Source organism: Ruditapes philippinarum, unplaced genomic scaffold, assembly GCF_026571515.1.
Source record: "Ruditapes philippinarum isolate M1 unplaced genomic scaffold, ASM2657151v2 ctg3026_1_1_1_1, whole genome shotgun sequence".
Classification (NCBI taxonomy): Eukaryota; Metazoa; Mollusca; class Bivalvia; order Venerida; family Veneridae; genus Ruditapes; species Ruditapes philippinarum.
The window spans coordinates 74,729-93,618 of NW_026861249.1; the positions used below are offsets into that span (position 1 = coordinate 74,729).

General features: G+C 32.0%; 1 protein-coding gene across 1 annotated transcript in view; it reads right to left on the bottom strand.

Moving 5' to 3' along the window:
* Window positions 1-9,081, bottom strand: part of LOC132715032 (hemicentin-1-like) — a 38,312-nt gene extending 29,231 nt beyond the window's left edge. Inside the window, exons 1-4 of the mRNA XM_060698004.1 lie at window positions 8,153-9,081; window positions 4,402-4,668; window positions 2,350-2,637; window positions 1,479-1,754 (exon numbers count right to left, since the gene is read on the bottom strand). Of these exons, the coding sequence (XP_060553987.1) occupies window positions 1,479-1,754; window positions 2,350-2,637; window positions 4,402-4,668; window positions 8,153-8,240 (919 nt within the window). The 5' untranslated portion in view covers window positions 8,241-9,081. The remainder of the gene's footprint in view (window positions 1-1,478; window positions 1,755-2,349; window positions 2,638-4,401; window positions 4,669-8,152) is intronic.
* Between the last annotated feature and the right edge of the window lie 9,809 nt (window positions 9,082-18,890).

The window sequence follows — 18,890 nt, forward strand, 5'->3', positions numbered from 1 at the left end:
GTTTCAACTTTTACAACACCTCATCTGACGTTATAAATCAAACAAAAATAAATACATGATAAATAAATAATCGTGCAAATCTAGCAAGGAAGATGAACATAGCAAACAGATCCCACTTCTGCGTCATTGGTGTGCCTGTATTCACGGGGTCTATTTTTACTAGTTCCCTCGCAAATGACAGCACCCGTGTGCTATATATAATATATATATATATATATATATATATATATATATATATATATATATATATATATATATATATATATATATAATATATAAGGGTTCGTTATAGTTTGAGATTACAAATAAGTATTTAATTTTATCAGCTTTAAAAGCGCAATAAAAATCAATTATTCATTCATTTCGGGTCATTCTTATAAAACCTAGCGGCCAATTCTTTGATGTTACTCACTTGCGAAGACTTCGAGTTTACATATCTTGTTTATTATTATTTGAAATTACTAAAATGACAGCTCTTTTACCTAAAATTGATCAATTTGTTACGCTTCGTAAAGGAATAATCAACATTTTCCTTTTACAAGAGAGGTAGAGAATTGATCTAAATAAAACAAGGATTAAGATCAACAAGGTAAAGGCAACGTTCACAGGACGCAGCCTCCGATTCACCAAAGCAGGGCACCCAGAAGGCACCCAGAATCCTAAGAAAACTTGAGTGTGACTGTTTTTTATGCTTTTGTTTACAAGAAATGGTATATTAATAATTCAACCTCGTTTTTTATTATTTCATAGCAGACAAAAGCGCATTTTCATTTCGAGTGGGGACAGACTAAATTGTGACATTATTATATACCTGGATTTAATGTTATGTGTTACCTTTAATAATTAATAAAAATATTATAAAATAGAGAAAAATAAAAAATCCCTAAAGAAAGTACAAAACGACAAAATTGAAAATGTTGCAGGCTCTGTTTGATTGATCTTGTGTTCATGGACGGTAATGGAATGTTTGAAAATTCAAAATTTAACCAGTTCATATTAAATGTTTAATACTGCCTAAGCCGGTACCAGGACTTGCACTTTCCAGTACCGTTCATGGTTAATTTCAAGGATATTTGGAAAAGAGATAGTAGTCTCTAGAGTGTTTACAAGTTTCTCCCTCCATATTTTGGCTATGTGATCCAAGATAACCTATATTTCCTTATTGATCTTGTTTATTATATTTATATTATATAACGACCTTTCTGACAAATTACCAGGATACTTGGACTGAAATATTAGTGTTAACAACTGTTAACAATAGTCTTTATGTTCGGTTTCTGGGGCCTAGCTTTATATCCCAGATGACCCATGTTTAAACTTGTCCAAACAGTTTCTGGGAAAAACAGCCTAACCATGTAACCACTGGAGTACTAACAAACTTAATGAGGACGGCCGACGGACGACAAAAAATTGAGGATGGCCATTTAACGATCCTGAAAGATCAGCCTGGTCCAGTTTAGGTGTGCTAAACAACTTACATTGAACAATGATTTTTATAGTTGACTCTGCAGATTTTGAGAACTGTGATGTTGCTGTATTGGTACTAATGCATTTGTAATCTCCAGCATTCTCTCTTAACACAGTGTTAAGTTGAAGTACACGTGAAGACGTAATAGCAGACGAACTTGTATTTTTTGTCCATTTATAAGAACAACCTGGATAGCAATCTGAAGTACATTCAATTTTTTCATCTTTATCCCCTTCTGTTATAGTGCGAGGTGATGTTTTGCTGAGAACTGCTGAATCGGGTCCATCTGCAAAGAAAATGTTAATCATCATATATTGAAATATAGAGAAAAAATAATTTTGAAAAATGTTGAATATAGAAATTAATTAAATATATAAATAATAACTTCTATATCAAAAAATAAAATACGAGATTTGGCTGATATTCCTTAATCGTGTCTATAGTTTTCATTCAAAAATAAACAGATTACAAAACCCCAACATCACACATCAGTCAACTTGATGACAAAAGTTATTTAACAAATACGATTTAAGTATCTGCTAACAGATTGAATTTAGCATGCACACCCACCTGCCATCATTAAAAAATGAAATGCTAGTAGTGTCGTTCAAAACAATCTGACACAATAACACAAAGACAATTTTAAACCAATGTTCGTGATTTTAGACTAGTGTTGGTATTCTATAAGGTTATGATGTAATTATGCCTTCTTGTGTTCTATGCATGTCCCTGACAAATAATCCAGGCAAACAAAAAAGCTAATTTCCTCTGTCTACACTCTTTATAATATTTGTAAAGGGACGGCATAATAATGTTGCTTTGGAGACATAACATCAAAGCCTAATTGTGACAAGAAAAAAATAAGACATAAAACTACTTACATCTAACATTGACAAGGGTTTGTTTTGTTGTTGTTGAAGATGAAATCTTTTCAGGATTTTTTGCTATACAAGTGTACAATGCAGCATTTTCACGGTGTAGTTCCCCTACAGATAAAACACTTATACTACTGACTGTAGTTGTCTGCCCATGTCTTGTCTTTCTCCAGGTGTATGTGCAATCAGGATAGCAATCAGCAGAACACGTGATATCATTTAAACTCTGTCCCTCATTTTTGGTGTAATTTTGTGTTGATGGTGATATTTTAGTTGATGACTGGTACGGTCCATCTTAAATAAATAAGTTAAGCTCTCCATTACTCACAATAACAAGATGACATTGTACATAAAAACAGTTTCCTATCAATAACTTATAACTGTTTGGCCTAGGAACTTCAATCTTGGTATGATTATTTCTCATGGTCAGTAGATGACCCCTATTGATTTTGGGGTCAAAGGGTCAAAAGTCAAGGTCATATTTATCTTGTTGGTAAAAACGGTTGACGATCATTAACTTGACAATCCTATAGCTGCTGGCCCTCAATCTTTGACTTGACAATAAGACATATATTATTTGGTAAGATTTGTAATAACTGAAATTGCTGCACACAACCTATGCAGTCACAATAATTATTACCTTCTGACTAGTCATGACCAGAAGATAACCTTTATTGATTATTTGTTCACTAGGTCATAAGTCATGCCTAATAACCTGATCTCATGACTAATTGGCTGCCGATAGGGGGCATACAAACATATCTTGTTTAGTCAAGGTTTATGGGAGTTATAGAGCTTTGACAGTGATATCCTATTATGATTTTATAGACACGTGTGAAGTAAAATGTAGTTGTTGTTGATAAGATATGAAAATAAACTAAAACAGGAAGCGCCGCAATGCGACGAAAAATATTGATGAGACAGGAATTAGGAATAACTTATTGCAGAGAAGAGAAAATGATGTTGTTTGTTTTTTTTTACTTACACAGAAAATTGGTTTCCTTAGTTGAAAATAAAATAAACCAGATACCTGAGTATCAATGTCAGGCTGTATTTTAATGTTAGTTTCACAAATAACAATTTAAGTATCAAAGGTCAAAGTGTACTGAAGTTATTGAGTAGAAGCTGAAAATTCTACTGTAAACTATTGACCTTTACCATTCTCCCATATATCTAAGTAGCAACCCTTAGCTGCATCTTAATGAAAGCTGCCCACACAGCAAGTCTACAGCAAACTAAAGTTATTACCTGGAAACTTAATTTCATTTTTAAGGAACAGTGACCTTGACCTTGTCCAAACACCTGGGTAGCAATCCCAAGCTGTCTCTTGATATAAGCTACCCAAATACTTCATATAGTTTCAATAGGTCTAAGCAAACTCAAGTTATTGTGCAGAGACTTAATTGCTATTTTTAGATTTTAGGTTAGTTATTTACAGTTGACGCCGCCCGCCCAAGTAGTGTCTTGATATAAGCTACCCACATACTAAGTTTTGTGTCAATAAGTCAAAGCAAACTGAAGTAATTGAGCGGAAACCTGATTTATAATTTAATCAACATCTGAAACACATCTGAAAAGAAACCCCAAGCTGCCTCTTGATATAAGTTAACTTACTCCTACACCAAGTTTGTTGTAAATAAGCCTTAGCAAACTCAAGTTATTGAGCGAGAACTGAATTTCTTATTTTAGAAACAGTGACCTTGACCTTAATCACAGGCACCTAGGTAGCAATCCCAAGTTGCATCTTGATATAAACTACCAATACACCATGATTGGTGTCAATAGGACTAAGCAAACTAATTAAATTTTAAAAAAATACACCGGAACATTTAAAAATAAAATTAGGATTTAATCAAAATGCTAATGTTGTTAATTCATGCACTAAAACTTGACAAAAATATTATAAATGAATGGAATTTGGATACAAATGGGATTATTTTAAATCAATTTATCATAAACATAAATGTATTCAATGCTGTGATATAACAAGTATCAAAATACAGATAAACATGTATTATCAAAATTATTGATTCTCAAATAAATATGATCAGTACTTACATCTAACGTAAATAGTAACCTTCTTTTCCTTCCATCTAGTCTGTATGTCTCCATTAGTAGCCCTGCATGTATAATTTCCAGCAGATGATTTATTTAATTGTCCCAAAGACAGAGTATGTGTATTGCCAATATTTTGACCATATTTGGTCCATTTATATGTGCATGCTGGAAAACAGTCAGCCTCGCATTTTATATCGTTAAATCTTGTTCCCTCATCTAATGTATATACAGATGTCTCATTTGTTACTTTTATAGAATCAGGACCAACTGTAAAATATAAATTAATTACAAGTGTATAGCATAAATTCGGCTATTTTTCCCTCTTTTGCCCATGTTATAACGGACAATTAACAATTTGTTAACAATTTCACGCGCTCTTGTTGTAGCCCGGTTTTACCTATGCACAATACATACAGGGCCCAGTAAGCAAACAAAAAAATGACGATTTAGCCTGTTTGCCAAAGAGTCATGCGCTCTTGTTATATTGAAATTATTGATTCGAGGGCCTCAATCGCATAACAGCGAGCAGCCTTCAAGTTTCTATGTCGGAAATACGGCGTATAGACATCACCGCTAATCTTGATTGTCGATCTTTCTAAGAAACGAACAGTGTCAATGTAAGCAAATATATGTCATTCAATTTAACCCTCCGATTGACTTAAAAAACAAGATAGCACAAACTGAATATGAGAAAATGTTGTTTTAATGTTGATATTGATAAATGTTTTTTTTTATATTTCTTTGAGAGAATAATGTTTCGTGTCTGATTTTTTATTAAATTGTGTGCTTGAAAAAAGAACGATTCTGAGGGTCATGTTTTGTCTTACGTAGAGTAATTTATGTTTTTATTTTCTTTTTGTTAATAAATCTCAAATCTCAAATGGTAAGCTTTCTTGAATCAATTAAAATTCAAAATTTCGTTCGGTTCTAAGCATTTGTATTTTCCAAGTTTTTGGCCCTGGAAAAAATAAAACGCATACGAAAAACATGTAGAATTTGACAAATACCGTCCAAGCACAAATATTTAATGTATGTGTTTTGTATTTAAAAATACACCATGAATCTTTTTAAATGTGTATGCTATAATAACGTCAACGCGTTATAACACGGAAAAAAACGTGCGTTAACCCTATATTATACATGTATATAAATAACTGGATAAAATGCAATTTTTAAAGGGTTAAAGTCAAAAGTTCACATTAAATATTAATTTAATCATTGTTACAAAAACATCTCTTTACACGATGAGCGTAGCAATACAATAAAAGATTGCAAAATAAACCAGTATAATTAATAATGTTTTTAATTTCTCCAAAAGTCTCACTATACATGTATAAAATAAGGGAACACAAATGTAGAAGCCCATAGAAACACAACACTGGTCGTCATTGTCATCCAGATACTAGTACTGTATGATCATTTACTGATTTCATAACCTTTGAATATATTTATAAAAGTTTAAGTACCTATTCAGGACCTATTGTTCTGATTATCTAATTCATAAAATGTCACATATAAATACCAGGAAAAAATAATAAGATGAAATACAAAGAAAACATAGTCTCTTTATAAAGAAATTGGAGAAAACTCCGAAACTGTTGTTCACATTTTATGCCAATTACACAGTCATGACTTTATTTGTTTCTGCTATTTCCAAGGGCTGAAAAATGTATTAACCCAAACAATATTATTAACAGATTCACTCAGTACACTCAAGAAGGGCATATTACGTAAAAAGGAACATGATACAATTTATAGCTGGGCAAATTCAGAATGTTAGTACTTTTCAATGAGTGCTTACAAACTACTTAAGCAAGATAAAAGTAAAAGATAATAATAGCAAACATCCTGAAAACAATAAAATACACATTTTACCTACTTTCATATGCATAAAAGAAGGATAACTGGACGGAAATGAATTCCACATGTATGCGGCATGTGCAATGTAATAACGTAGACAAGTATAAAATCACTGTTACAAATAACAATAATACAAATATATGTATTGTGGAAGATAATTTAACCTGCCGAATAGGGAAATTGTTTGAAATGCGAATAAAAGAAATATAAGAATAATCAAATTGCCAATACACAGTATGAAGCTTATTAGAACTTTAGATACCAACTTGACAAATAGGTTAAAAATAACTACATGTATTTTTAAGTTCATAAAGGGAACCACGTATGATGAAATAAATGCAACAATATATAAATAGGGAGCATTAAGTCCTTTTTGTAAAGCTCGATGTCATTTGTACATAAAGTAGAACTTTCCTAAATTACATGCGGGATTTTTATTGGAGGGGTAGCAAAAGTTATGCAAATGATTATGCATAGTCCACAGATGATTGCCCATTTTACTGGTTTTCATAAGGGGTCATAAGTCAAATGCATGTGTGTAATTTTCATTTAAAATTAATTGATATACATATCTTAGACAGGTTCAACATACTAACCAAATCTTAGGCCTGCGGCGTGTCAAGACTCACTAGCTTTGTCATTCTATCCAAGTTGTATAACGTTTTTAAATATTTGAAAAAAAAATTAAGCTCTGGGTTTTACAAAATTAAGAAGATTTATATGTATTTCTAAAATAATTCTAAATAAACTAGATACTCCTTAGCAGTGCCAATTTTGACCCAGTGGGCATGATATTTGTAACGTTTTTAGGTGATCACAAAGGAAGTTAAATGCGGAATCATCTAAACTCTGAGCATTGCACTTTCTGGACAATGTTTCTAAAACAAAAACGTCTATGATCTACTTATGCATCAGACTGGAACTATTTACCATCCGTAGAGGACCACAACATGACCATTCATTAGTGAGCTTTATAATTACTGACATACTTTCTGCCAATATTAAAAAGAAATGATGTTTATCATATGCATGATTAAATAAAGTTATATAAAATATAAATTCACTTTGAGAAGCTAAAGTGCATTGGAATAAATAAAATTCAGGATTTAATAAATATTCTTTGCGTCTGTGACCTTCTTTGCATCAGACCAAGAGCAATATTTATTTTATCTATTTATCTATTTATGTTTTATGTTGGACACCAACATATTGCGAATTTTCAGCTTAACTTTTGTTTGACAATCTTAGGTTCGCTCAGTGCATTATTTCAGGCACGAGCGAACACCTAGTTTGAACTTAGACGATCCGTAAGCTAACTAGAAAGATTCCTTAAAAAAACAAGGCGGGATTCGAACCTACAGTGGTGAAGGGAAAGTGATTTGAAGTAAATTGTTTTATTACTCGGCAACTGACGCCCCTATTAAAATTATCCTAACTGTTATAGAGTATCACATATAACTACTGTACACTGTATTTTCACAACATACTATTATCTACTTTATTAGATGATTGAAATATCTAAGTAATGTAAGTTAATGATTTTTCGACATTTTTCTTACTACTAAGTGGCATTTCAGTAAGATATCATTCAGTTTGATATCATAGATATGAAGGTATATTACGGACAAAGATTAGTCAACATGTTCACGTATTATTATGGGAGATACTTATCAAATTAAGCAAGATAGAATTATATTATGGTAAATTGACAAGGCACTACATTTTTACTAGAAACCTATGATGTGCAAAATTTTAATCAAAACCCTCCAATACTTTACGGAAAGAACACGGATATTCATCCCATACTGTCACACATTTTATGTTGTTGTTGTTTAGTTGTTGTTTTTACATCAGAATTTTTTGTGTTCAATAAATAAAAATATCAACTTACATCTAACTTCAAGTAGCAACTGTTTTGTTTGCAGTGTTTGTTGAGACAGTTTAACGTTTCTAGCAGTACATGTATATGTTCCAGCCATTGACTTTGTTAATGGATCCAGATCAAGCACTACTCCAGGAACACTAAATGAATTTGGTCCAGACCAACTGTAGTTACATTCCCAGCAATCAGCTCCACATGTGATTGGTGCGAGGTTAAAGTTTTCATCATGTCGATATGACACATCATTTGGATTAAAAAAAATATTCCTCGGTCCATCTGTAAATATACATGCAATTATATTAATTTGTGGAATTTTTGCAGGTTGCAATAACTTGACATTCCAACGATAATCTATGGATTAAGGTCAAATTGAGTTTAATATTCTTTAATGCATTGCTCTCAAGGAAGATCTGCTTAAGTATGAAGCTAAGCCTTTCATAAATACCAAAGTCATAGCAAGTTATAACAAATTCAATTATTTGACCTTCAATGTCACTGAGTTAAAGTCACGCTTGAAAGTCTTGTTCAAAGGAAAGCTGTGTCCAAGTATGAAGACAAAACATTAATATATAACAAAGTTGCTGTCACTTATAGAACAAGAAGTATCTCGAATGAGGTAAAACTACTTTTTGTTATTTGTTTTGTCATACTATTTTATGTTTAAATCAGTATTACACTGTGCACAATACACGAGATAAACGACAGTCTACAGCTCACTGCCTACTGCTCAATACCTACTGTTCACTACCCACATTTCACTGCCAACTGTTCATTTTCTACTTTTCACTACCCACATTTTACTACCAACTGTTCACTTCCTACTGTTCACTATCCACTTTTCACTGCCTACTGCTCAATACCTACTGTTCACTGCCTACTGCGCACTTCCTACTGTTTACTGCCTGTTCACTGCCTACTGTAAACAACCTAGTGTTCACTGTCTGTTCACTGCCTATTAATCACCTCCTAGTGTTCACTGCCTGTTTTCACTCTCTACTGTTACTATTACTGTTCACTGCCTGTTTCACTGCCTATTGCTCACTGCCTTTTGATCAACTACATGTTAACTGTCTACTGCTCATGCCTACTCAACTGCTTATTGACAGATATAGTTAATGTCAGTATAAATCATTAAGTATTTCGAACGTACACACAGGCCCGCCCGCCATTTTGCAGAAAATCTGCTGAAGTTACGGGAAACAATGGTAATTTAAGTAAAAAATGATTATTTCATGAGTAAGCTTTATAAATGTGTAATCGTATGCGCCATCCTTGCGCACAGCTTTGGTTATGTTATGAAATGCCTCAGTTCACGGGCGATTGATAAATCGTCAAATATAGGACTCATTCAAGATTAAAAAAAAAACTAAAAAATATATACAACAAATGTGTGCTCCTCGTCCAAAACGATCGTATATAATACGTGAGAAATGTTAATATCTTACATGAATCTCTTAAAGTTTAATAAAATATTTATTGAATAGTCAAGCATTAAAATTGAGCTATTAACTACATGTATTTATTAAAGCTTGAGTGTGGAAAGAAACGTGTGGCTTATCTGACGCATTATTGTGGCACCTTACTTGTTTCAAATGAGGAAACCCACTCTCCCTAGGTTGACATCTGACCATTATGAAAAAAACACATGTTTTATTTTATAGGATTTCATAGTATATTAAACTTTCTTTTGACAATATAATTCAATTCCAGTAGACAAATGTTACGTGCTGGCCTTCTAGGACACGGAAATCAGGCTTACTCTTGATCAGGGACTTATGCTTTCATCCGGACTTGTGGCGAACAATAACTTATATAGTTTGACCCCGCAGCAAAGACAAGTGGACTTATAATTATGAGGGAGTTATAAGCCTTTTAAACTAGAATCTGATCAATAATAAACTAAGATTAACACTTTAACGAATTTTATTGGAGGTATTCAATTATGCACATTTTATCATTAGCATATAAATATTGTAATAATTAACAGGTAATCAACATTCTCTTCTTGTGTAAGATTAAAGGTATTCATCATGAAAATTCTCGAACAAATATGAGGTGTCGCTGGCAAAACAGTGTTTAAAGGAGAATAACACAACAATTTACTGATGAAATATTTTGAAGCGATCTAAATTAATATTGGCGTAAGTTATTATGTTAACCAAACTAAATCATCAACGTTTCTACAAACAAATTATTCAACAAATTCTGAGCGTTTGCTACAGAAATGCGTAAGTTCCGAAGTAAGCAACTTTTGTTCAAAGTATTTCTATAAGATTATCTTACTTAAAATTATTCAAATAATTCAATGTTAAAATAAATCTATTAAATCGTTATGTTAAAATACCTCCTGGTCGGGGACCATCAACCGGACACTTTTTGAACATTTTTCCGTACAGATTTCATAATTTTTAACCAGGAGCCCAGCAAATTTGACACAGTTCAGCTAGGTTCTTCTCCTAACTCAGATCGCGGGAAATAATCAGAAAATGTTGAATTATTCCTACATAGCTACGCGATAAAAAAAGTTATCGGTGATATTTGATGCATTTATGTATTGTTTATCGAAATGGCCCGATAGATTATTTTGATCCGTTGTTTTGTTGATTTGTTCGGCGTAAATTATGTTGGGGTGGGGAAAAGGCGTTTCATTCCTTGTGTTTATTTATACTGTATAGGGGGTATATTTTGGATATTATCATTAACATTGATAGAATTACAAGTTCCTGTGATTATACACTGAAAAGATATATATTTTGAAGGTTAATTTTATAACCAACTTTATTCTAGTACCACACTGGCTATAACTTTCGCCAAAAGTGGTGGAACCATTGTAAAGGCGGTAAAGTATTCGTCGCAGAACGGTAGATAAAATATGGACGTTTGCTGTTGTCCGTATGTTTATGACTGAATTTTGTTTTACGTTTTCATATTACGGGGAACACCTAGAGATACCGGAGCCCTCATATGTTCCATTTTTTTTTCATTGGTATATCCACCGCTTCAGCGACGAATACTCCACCGCCGCTGCGACGAATCTACCGCTTCTGCTAAAGCTATGGCTATCGTGGTACAGAGGATGCTAAATTTGACAGGAATATTTCTGTGGAAGAACAGGGTTATTGTTAATACTCCAATTTTGACTCCACATACAATTAAGAAAATATACAATAAAGAAAACTTACACGCCCGCATGGGGAAATTCAACTTCGAATGGAAGATGAGGGGGGAGGGGGGAGACAAAAATATTAGTTCTTAAGGAGGACCTTAATTCGACTTCTGAAAGTAGAAACGAAAGAAAAATCTGGCTGTATTCAAATCTATTCAATATTTCATTGATAGAAGGAAAATAAATAAAAAGTTTTAAGTTCTGGTGTTCAGTTTATTTTACTTTTAGGAACTTCTATTTTTTACACTCTTTATTGAATTTACTTTTGTAAATGACGAATAGACCAAGTTTGCAAAACATCTTAATTTACTGAACAAGAACGTGCTTGTTAAACACAAATGCTCCCGGCTCCGATTCTTGTCAGTAGCAATATTTCAAAAATTGTTTACCCATTCATTCAGTTATGGACAGAAACATTGCCAAAAAATTGTAAACACAAGTTATATAGCTTGACAGAGTCATGGCATTTTGTAATTGTGAAATATATAAGTTGCAAAGCCATTGCTATGACTTGTGAAGTGATAAATATTCAATTTTATCAAATATATAAAAATGTACGAAATCTATACTTGACACCCTTGATCTTGACCCACTGATTCCTATAGAATATCATGCAAGTTATCTTCCTACCAAATATGAAATGCAACTGTCATAAAAAGGCTATTGGGGCAAAAATGTTAAAATCTATTTTGAGCATTGATGACCTTGATCAAACTGACCCCTAACTCCGTCCAAAGGAAGAATACCATGCAACTTATCTTCAACCAAATATGAAATAAATCTGTCAATAAATACAGGCTGTGTGGGCAAAAGTGTAAAAATCTATTTTTAGCACCTGTGACCTTGATCAAACTGACCCGTAACTCCATCCAAAGTAAGAATAACATGCAAGTTATCTTTCTACCAATTATGAGATATATCTGTCAATAAATAAAGGCTGTATGAGCAAAAGTGTTAAAAATCTATTTTAGCACTGGTGACCTTGACCCAACTGACCACTAACTCCATTAAAATTTATGTTCCTATCAATTATAAATGACATCTGTCAATAGAATATGGTTAATACACCTGTAAAAATGTAAAAATCTATTTTTAACATTGGTGACTTTGACATTGGTGACATTGATCTTGACCAAAATGACCCTTTACTATACCCAAAGAAGGAGGACCTCCCTTGGCATGTTTGTATTAAACATGAAAGACATCAACCAAAAATAAAGGTTGTATGAGCAAAAATGTTTAAATTCATTTTCTAAACAAGTGACCTTGACCCTACAGATCACTTATTCCACAAAAAATTAGAGGACCATTAAAGGTATCCACCTACCAAATATACAAGATATCATTAAATAAATTAAGCCGGAATAGGTTAACCAGACAAGGCCCTTTTTTCAAAGTAAAAAAGGGGAAATCACTAAGAAATATGGATGACACAGTTACATAACTTGGCAAAATCATGTACTTTGTATTGATAAGTAAGTGTGGAAATTATGAAGCCATTAGTATAGATAGAACTTAAGATATTTCCAACTTGCCGTTTTAGGTTAATCATTATTCATTTTCTAAGTGCTGAAAAGGGCAATAACTTGGTAGAAGCCATAGTTATGTAACTTGACCAGATCATATACTTTGTATTGATTAGTAAGTGTGTAAACTAAAAAGCCATTGCTACAGGTACAACTTAAGAAAAATCTAAATTGCTGTTCTAGGTTAACCTCGTATGGACAGACGGACAGACGGACGGACGGTTCAATTACTATATGATCGGGGGCATAAAAATAATCCTTTGTGATAGCTCATATTATCGTAACAATATATTGTTTTGTTAATTTTGTTTTTATGTTTAATTTCAATATATTTTTTTTATTTTTTATTATCTGGTCTGTTTTTGTTTTCTTAGCAAACATAATTAAAATTGAACTTTTTAAATTGTTATTTTTCTAATTCTCTTAAGAAGTACCCCAAATGAAACCCATGTGCTAATCATCAGAACAGAATCATCCTGATATCTTCAATGAAGTATTGCTTTTATTTGCCAGGTGTTTAGAAGTTTTAAAATTAAAGTAAAATGTAATATGCTTTACAGAATTGTAAGGACATCACTGACGGCTTTAAGTTTCAATAATATGATATGAAGCATTATAAGTTACCTTTTGATAGTTTACTTTGCTTTTTTCGTGAATGTATCTTTATGTTCCAGAAAATATTTATATTAATACTTTATACAGAACTTTAATCATAATTCTTCTTTTATCACCACTTCAAGGTTTGAAATATTTCCCAGCCTCTGAAGTAGGTTGATCTCTTTTTTCGGCAGTGTATAAATTGCTTTCCTCGTAACCTGCAGATATTTTTAATAATGGTTAATACTAGAAAATGTAAATGATTCATAGTTTTGTCCTCTTTAGCTTACAAGTCTTTGGACAAAACATATTTTTCATGCGTGGAAAGACAAGTGTACTTTGCTTCTTTTAATTGTAAATAAAAAGTTTTATAAAAATTAAATATCAAAACAAGTTGTAAGTATGTTTATGTATAGCTCGCCTGAACATACATTTTTGTGGCATAACATTGGTGGACATACAGATCTTAAAAGGAAACACAATGATATTAAATATTATTGTAAATCAAATTGTGATTATTTAATGGCGGAAAGGAAAGTTAATTTTTCTAATGTTGTAACATGGATATATTGGTAGCATATTTAATATTGTCCACAGTTAAAAAGCGTAAATCATTTAATCAAGTTATAAATTCATTGGAAAATATTAGGGAGATGAAGATTAAGCACAATCATCAGTTCCAGAGAAATTTCTCAAAATTTATAAAAAAAACTCCAATTTCTTACAAATATACTGACTATATGTTTACAAAACTGTCTAACAAGCTTAACTTTAACACTCTTCTTGCGTACAATACTCCTCAAGATGATATTAATAACGGACGCCCAGCAATACAGTGATTTATGAGTGTGTTTTCTTATCTCGTCTTTATTGCATGCCTCTATTATCAGTTGTAAATCATACTGTTATATAGACATTAAAGCTTTACGCCTCCATATTTCTGCTAATGTTCATGAAAATTTTGAAATATGTATTCAAAAGTAAAATATTGTTAAGCTGACAGAGAAAATAATATGAACATTTCAAACGGCACTTACAACCAATGTAAATTACAAAAAAGAGGTCAAAATATGCAAAATTAACCCTTACTGCGTTAGAAATTAGAAAATTACTGAAAAATTGGCAATCAATCGCAAATAACATGGAAATTATTATTTTTATCTTTAGTCTTTTTACTTTTCATAAAACCTCATATATTTTTCTCAAGTTTTATTTTCTTGAAACATTTTGGCTCATCTGGAGGCATGCAGCTTTAAAGTAAAATCTAAGACATTCTATGTAGAAGGCATTACCTGGACTCAAATTAAGAATATGGTCCATGATATCTTTAAAGAGATAATAACGATACCTCAAGTAACTCAAAAATTATGTAATATTATTTAATTTTATTACGCATCGCATTCCCAGTATTAACACAATTATTAACATGTTAGTCATCATGCTCCTGTCAAATGAACGTCTGTCATAGTAGCAATTTTTCATGTGACTAATCTAAAGTTTTGAATAATAAATCGAACCTTTTTAGGTGTTAATTGCATGAAACATAAAATTAAATGTTATTGTTCATCAACAAAGAAGGTTTTGAACCTGAAACACGGTTCCATATATGATTTGGACACTGAAGAGTGTACACTCTTCTTACCAATTTCCCAGTATAAGTATTAAACTACACAACTAATGTCCCAGATCGTCCATCAGACTACACAACTGGTCTTAAAATTCAAAGACGTCAGACATACTTAAATTTGTCTGAAAATCAACAAATGCATGAAGCATGAAACTCCATCTTCAAAGTCTTTGTGATATGTGTTTTGAGCAACCATGCCCTATAATATTTTTGAATAAATCTCTACTTTATAAAATTAATTTCAAAACGCAACCTTATGAATGACCAATGTTATTTGAATTCAAAAACAACAACAGCGACGTTTAATGGCATTATAAGGCCTCCGGCACAAAAAACGCATTGCAAATAGCATTAAAGAGTGGATTCATTATTATTTAACAAATAAATGTTATAATATACATCTTTTATATTAAATATATTTTGATAACAGATATATCAATATGTTTAATTAAGATACTAGTGATGATTGGTAGCTTAAAATTACACACGTTTCATGATTAATTGATATGATTGAATGATATTACATGTTTATTTGGGTTTCGGAGTGATATATAAGGATATATAAAATACCAAGATTTTACATCACTGGAGCCGTTAGACGAGGGTGATATCTTATATCGGCAGTTAAAATATCCACATATATGTCACTCCAAAAACCCTTCCCCTGCCGAGTAAGACGATTTTAAAATGAACCATTGCTGTTTCAAATTAAACGTCGAAATATGTTCACCGCATAATGACGACACCAAACCTAACGAATGTAAAGGCACTTACCTACCGGCTCCTTTGTTAAAAGCAGTCTAGTAAATCACTTACCGATCGGTTAACAGGTCTGCAAATAGATACCGACGGTTATTGTTCTATTGTTCTCTATACAATAGAAAATATGTGAAGTCGAGAAACTCGTGCATTAAAGTACACTATATTCACCGTAAAAGAACTTTGAATAGGAAAAAGGGTCGTATATTTTAAAGATTAATCGAAATAAATTAGCGCATACGGCTGTAAGGACCCTCATAACTTGTATTCCAGATTATGTGTGAGAAAAACGAACTGGCTTCTGTTCTGGCGTTGAAGTTTTGTGTTTCGCCGATATGAATGAGTATAACAACGCACATTAAGCCTTTCCTTTGCTTTTCGGTATACCTAACACATTTGCCGAACTATATAGCATCATAAGATACTAGTTTTCGGTATTTATATCCACAATTACATATTTATTCAAAGAACCCTGTCATTTACTTTCCTTTGAAAAAAAATAGCCTGATCATCTATTTACCATGAAATTTATTATATGCAGAGATAAAGTGTTCCGTTTTTATGATTAGAAAACTTTTTAATCTTCCTCAATAAAGGTATATATTATTAATATGTTATGCATTCATATATCAAAATAATGATCCTACCTTTGCCTAATCGACAAGTTCTGTTTTCATTTTCTGTGACTCAACTCAATCAGTACATTACCTGACCTTATTACAAAATGAAACCCCACGAAAAACACGAGAATATTCAAATAATACCTGATTTGTGAATGAATGAATTACAAGAGCGTAGCGGATGTTATCTTTGCACGGCTTTGGAATGCTTTCTTAAACATGATAAAGTACATAAATAATATGTTTCTTGTGAGTAATATTAAAAAATACTGAGTAAAAAAACTGATGTATAGATTGAAAAACAAAAGAGCATGTAGGTAATTTATCGCACTCGGAATAGGTCTGCATAGTAATTACAGACCCGGTGGCCTTTTAAAAACCTCGATCACTACGCTCTCTCGGTCTTCAAATCGCCACCCGGGTCTGTAAATACTATGCAGACCTATTCCTCGTACGGTAACTATTTCTTATTTGACAGTTAAAAAGTGCATGTATATTGGAAATTACACTGCGAACCGTACAAACATCGTCACAGCGCATGTTGTTTACAAGGTGGGATAGCCAAAAGGGAAATGTAAAGTGTATTGTCCAACAATATTGACCCGGCACTTTATTATCTTGCGTAAAGGTCATTTGAATAAACAACGACCAGTGTCTATCGAAAATATCGATATATTTGCTAATTTCACTCGTCAGTGAGGTGTGGGGTATTGGTATAGATGTCGGACTACCGATCTGAAGGTCTCTGGTTCGAATCCTTATCAATACGTTATGCTTTTTTATTTACTTGCAAGAATTAATTCAAATTCGTTTTACAACACCGTGTTTTAGAATACCTTTTAAGTGGTGTGTTTATATACAATTTATTTTTTCAACGGTTCTCTTTGTAACATTGTGATATCGTAAATGCTTTAGAGCATACACGCTTTATTTATGTGCAATACACAGAACAAAAATAGTTTTACGAAAATGGTAATTTATAAAATAAAATTAAAATCTCTGAAATAGGATTCGGATCCACCAGTTTATGTCTACAGTCTTCAATTGAATAACATTCACCAATTACGATACGAAGGAATTTTTTATTTCACAGCATTTTAACAATTGGATATTTACACTCATATCGATTTACAAATTGATCGTAACGTTTGACTACTCGGTCAAATGCAAGTTTGCCAGGTCAATATTGTTTGAATATCTGTCTTGATCGGTTATATCAATTTCTTTCGGCGGATCAAGTTTCAATTAAAAAGGGGAAACAATCTGAAAGGGTAATTAGCAAAAATATATGTTTCCTTTTTTATTTATTTGAATGGAAAATATTAATAATCATTTAATTTCATGAATGCTTGTAAAACCATACACATGGTATTCGTGTCACGTTATTTTGGATAAAACTTATAAAATGACAGTTATTACTCAGTGAATTTTTATCTTGATTAAGATACTTATTTAATAATGAACGACATTTCAAAAGCTGTGTAAAACATTGTATAATGTTTAATTGGAACAAGCAGGAACGATTCACAGGTCTCAAAAATCTGAGAAATTAAACTGGAATTTTTGTGTCCAAAACGCCTTTAAATTGCCCTAAAATTTATTGCGTTAATACGTTTAAGAATGATCGTTTATATCATTTCACTAATTTAAGTTTTAAATTCAAAATAACCAATGGAAATTCTGCTTCTATTCATTTTAACAAAAAAAAAATAAATAAAAAAAATAAAAACAACAACAAAAGCAAGGACATTTCACAATATTTGACCATATAAACGTCAAGGCCATTTATGAGAGACGGTCAAGGTAGGTCTGGTTAATTTGACGGCCTTGCCCATAGGTTTGTTGTGTCAAAGTATGAATACAATCAAATGAGAAGAAAATAAAGTACCGACGTTAAAGTTGCCGGACGGCAACTGCAGTGACAGAAAGACGGGATCAATAATGACAAGAGTCCCCGCAAAGCTGAGGCAATGCTGGAATTTTTCTTGTTTCTGAAGTTAAGAACATCAGGGTTAGAATATTTTAGTAAACGGTGCTTTTGCAAACAATAATTTTCTTTAAAAAAATAGTATTAAAATGTCATTTTTGGCCTTGATGTTCTACGCCAATTAAAGGCCCGATATGACTCATAAATTATATCAGTTTTATTTTCTCAAAAAAGTTTTATTGTTGATATTCTTTTACAGTTATCTAGAAAATAATCATTTGCCAAAAAGATTAACAATTTCTTCTTATTTCAACTTCCCGCTTGCAATGGGTGTCATCTTAGTGGGTATTTTGTATGGAAATCAACACACTTCTATATTTACATTTTGCTACATTTATGACACATTCATGCACATATCGTTCAACGCAACTTTCTGCAGTTGTTAAACATCTAATATGCTCTAAACCCATTATATATAACGACAATATAAATCATATGAAAGACGTTTTTTAAGAATTAAAGATT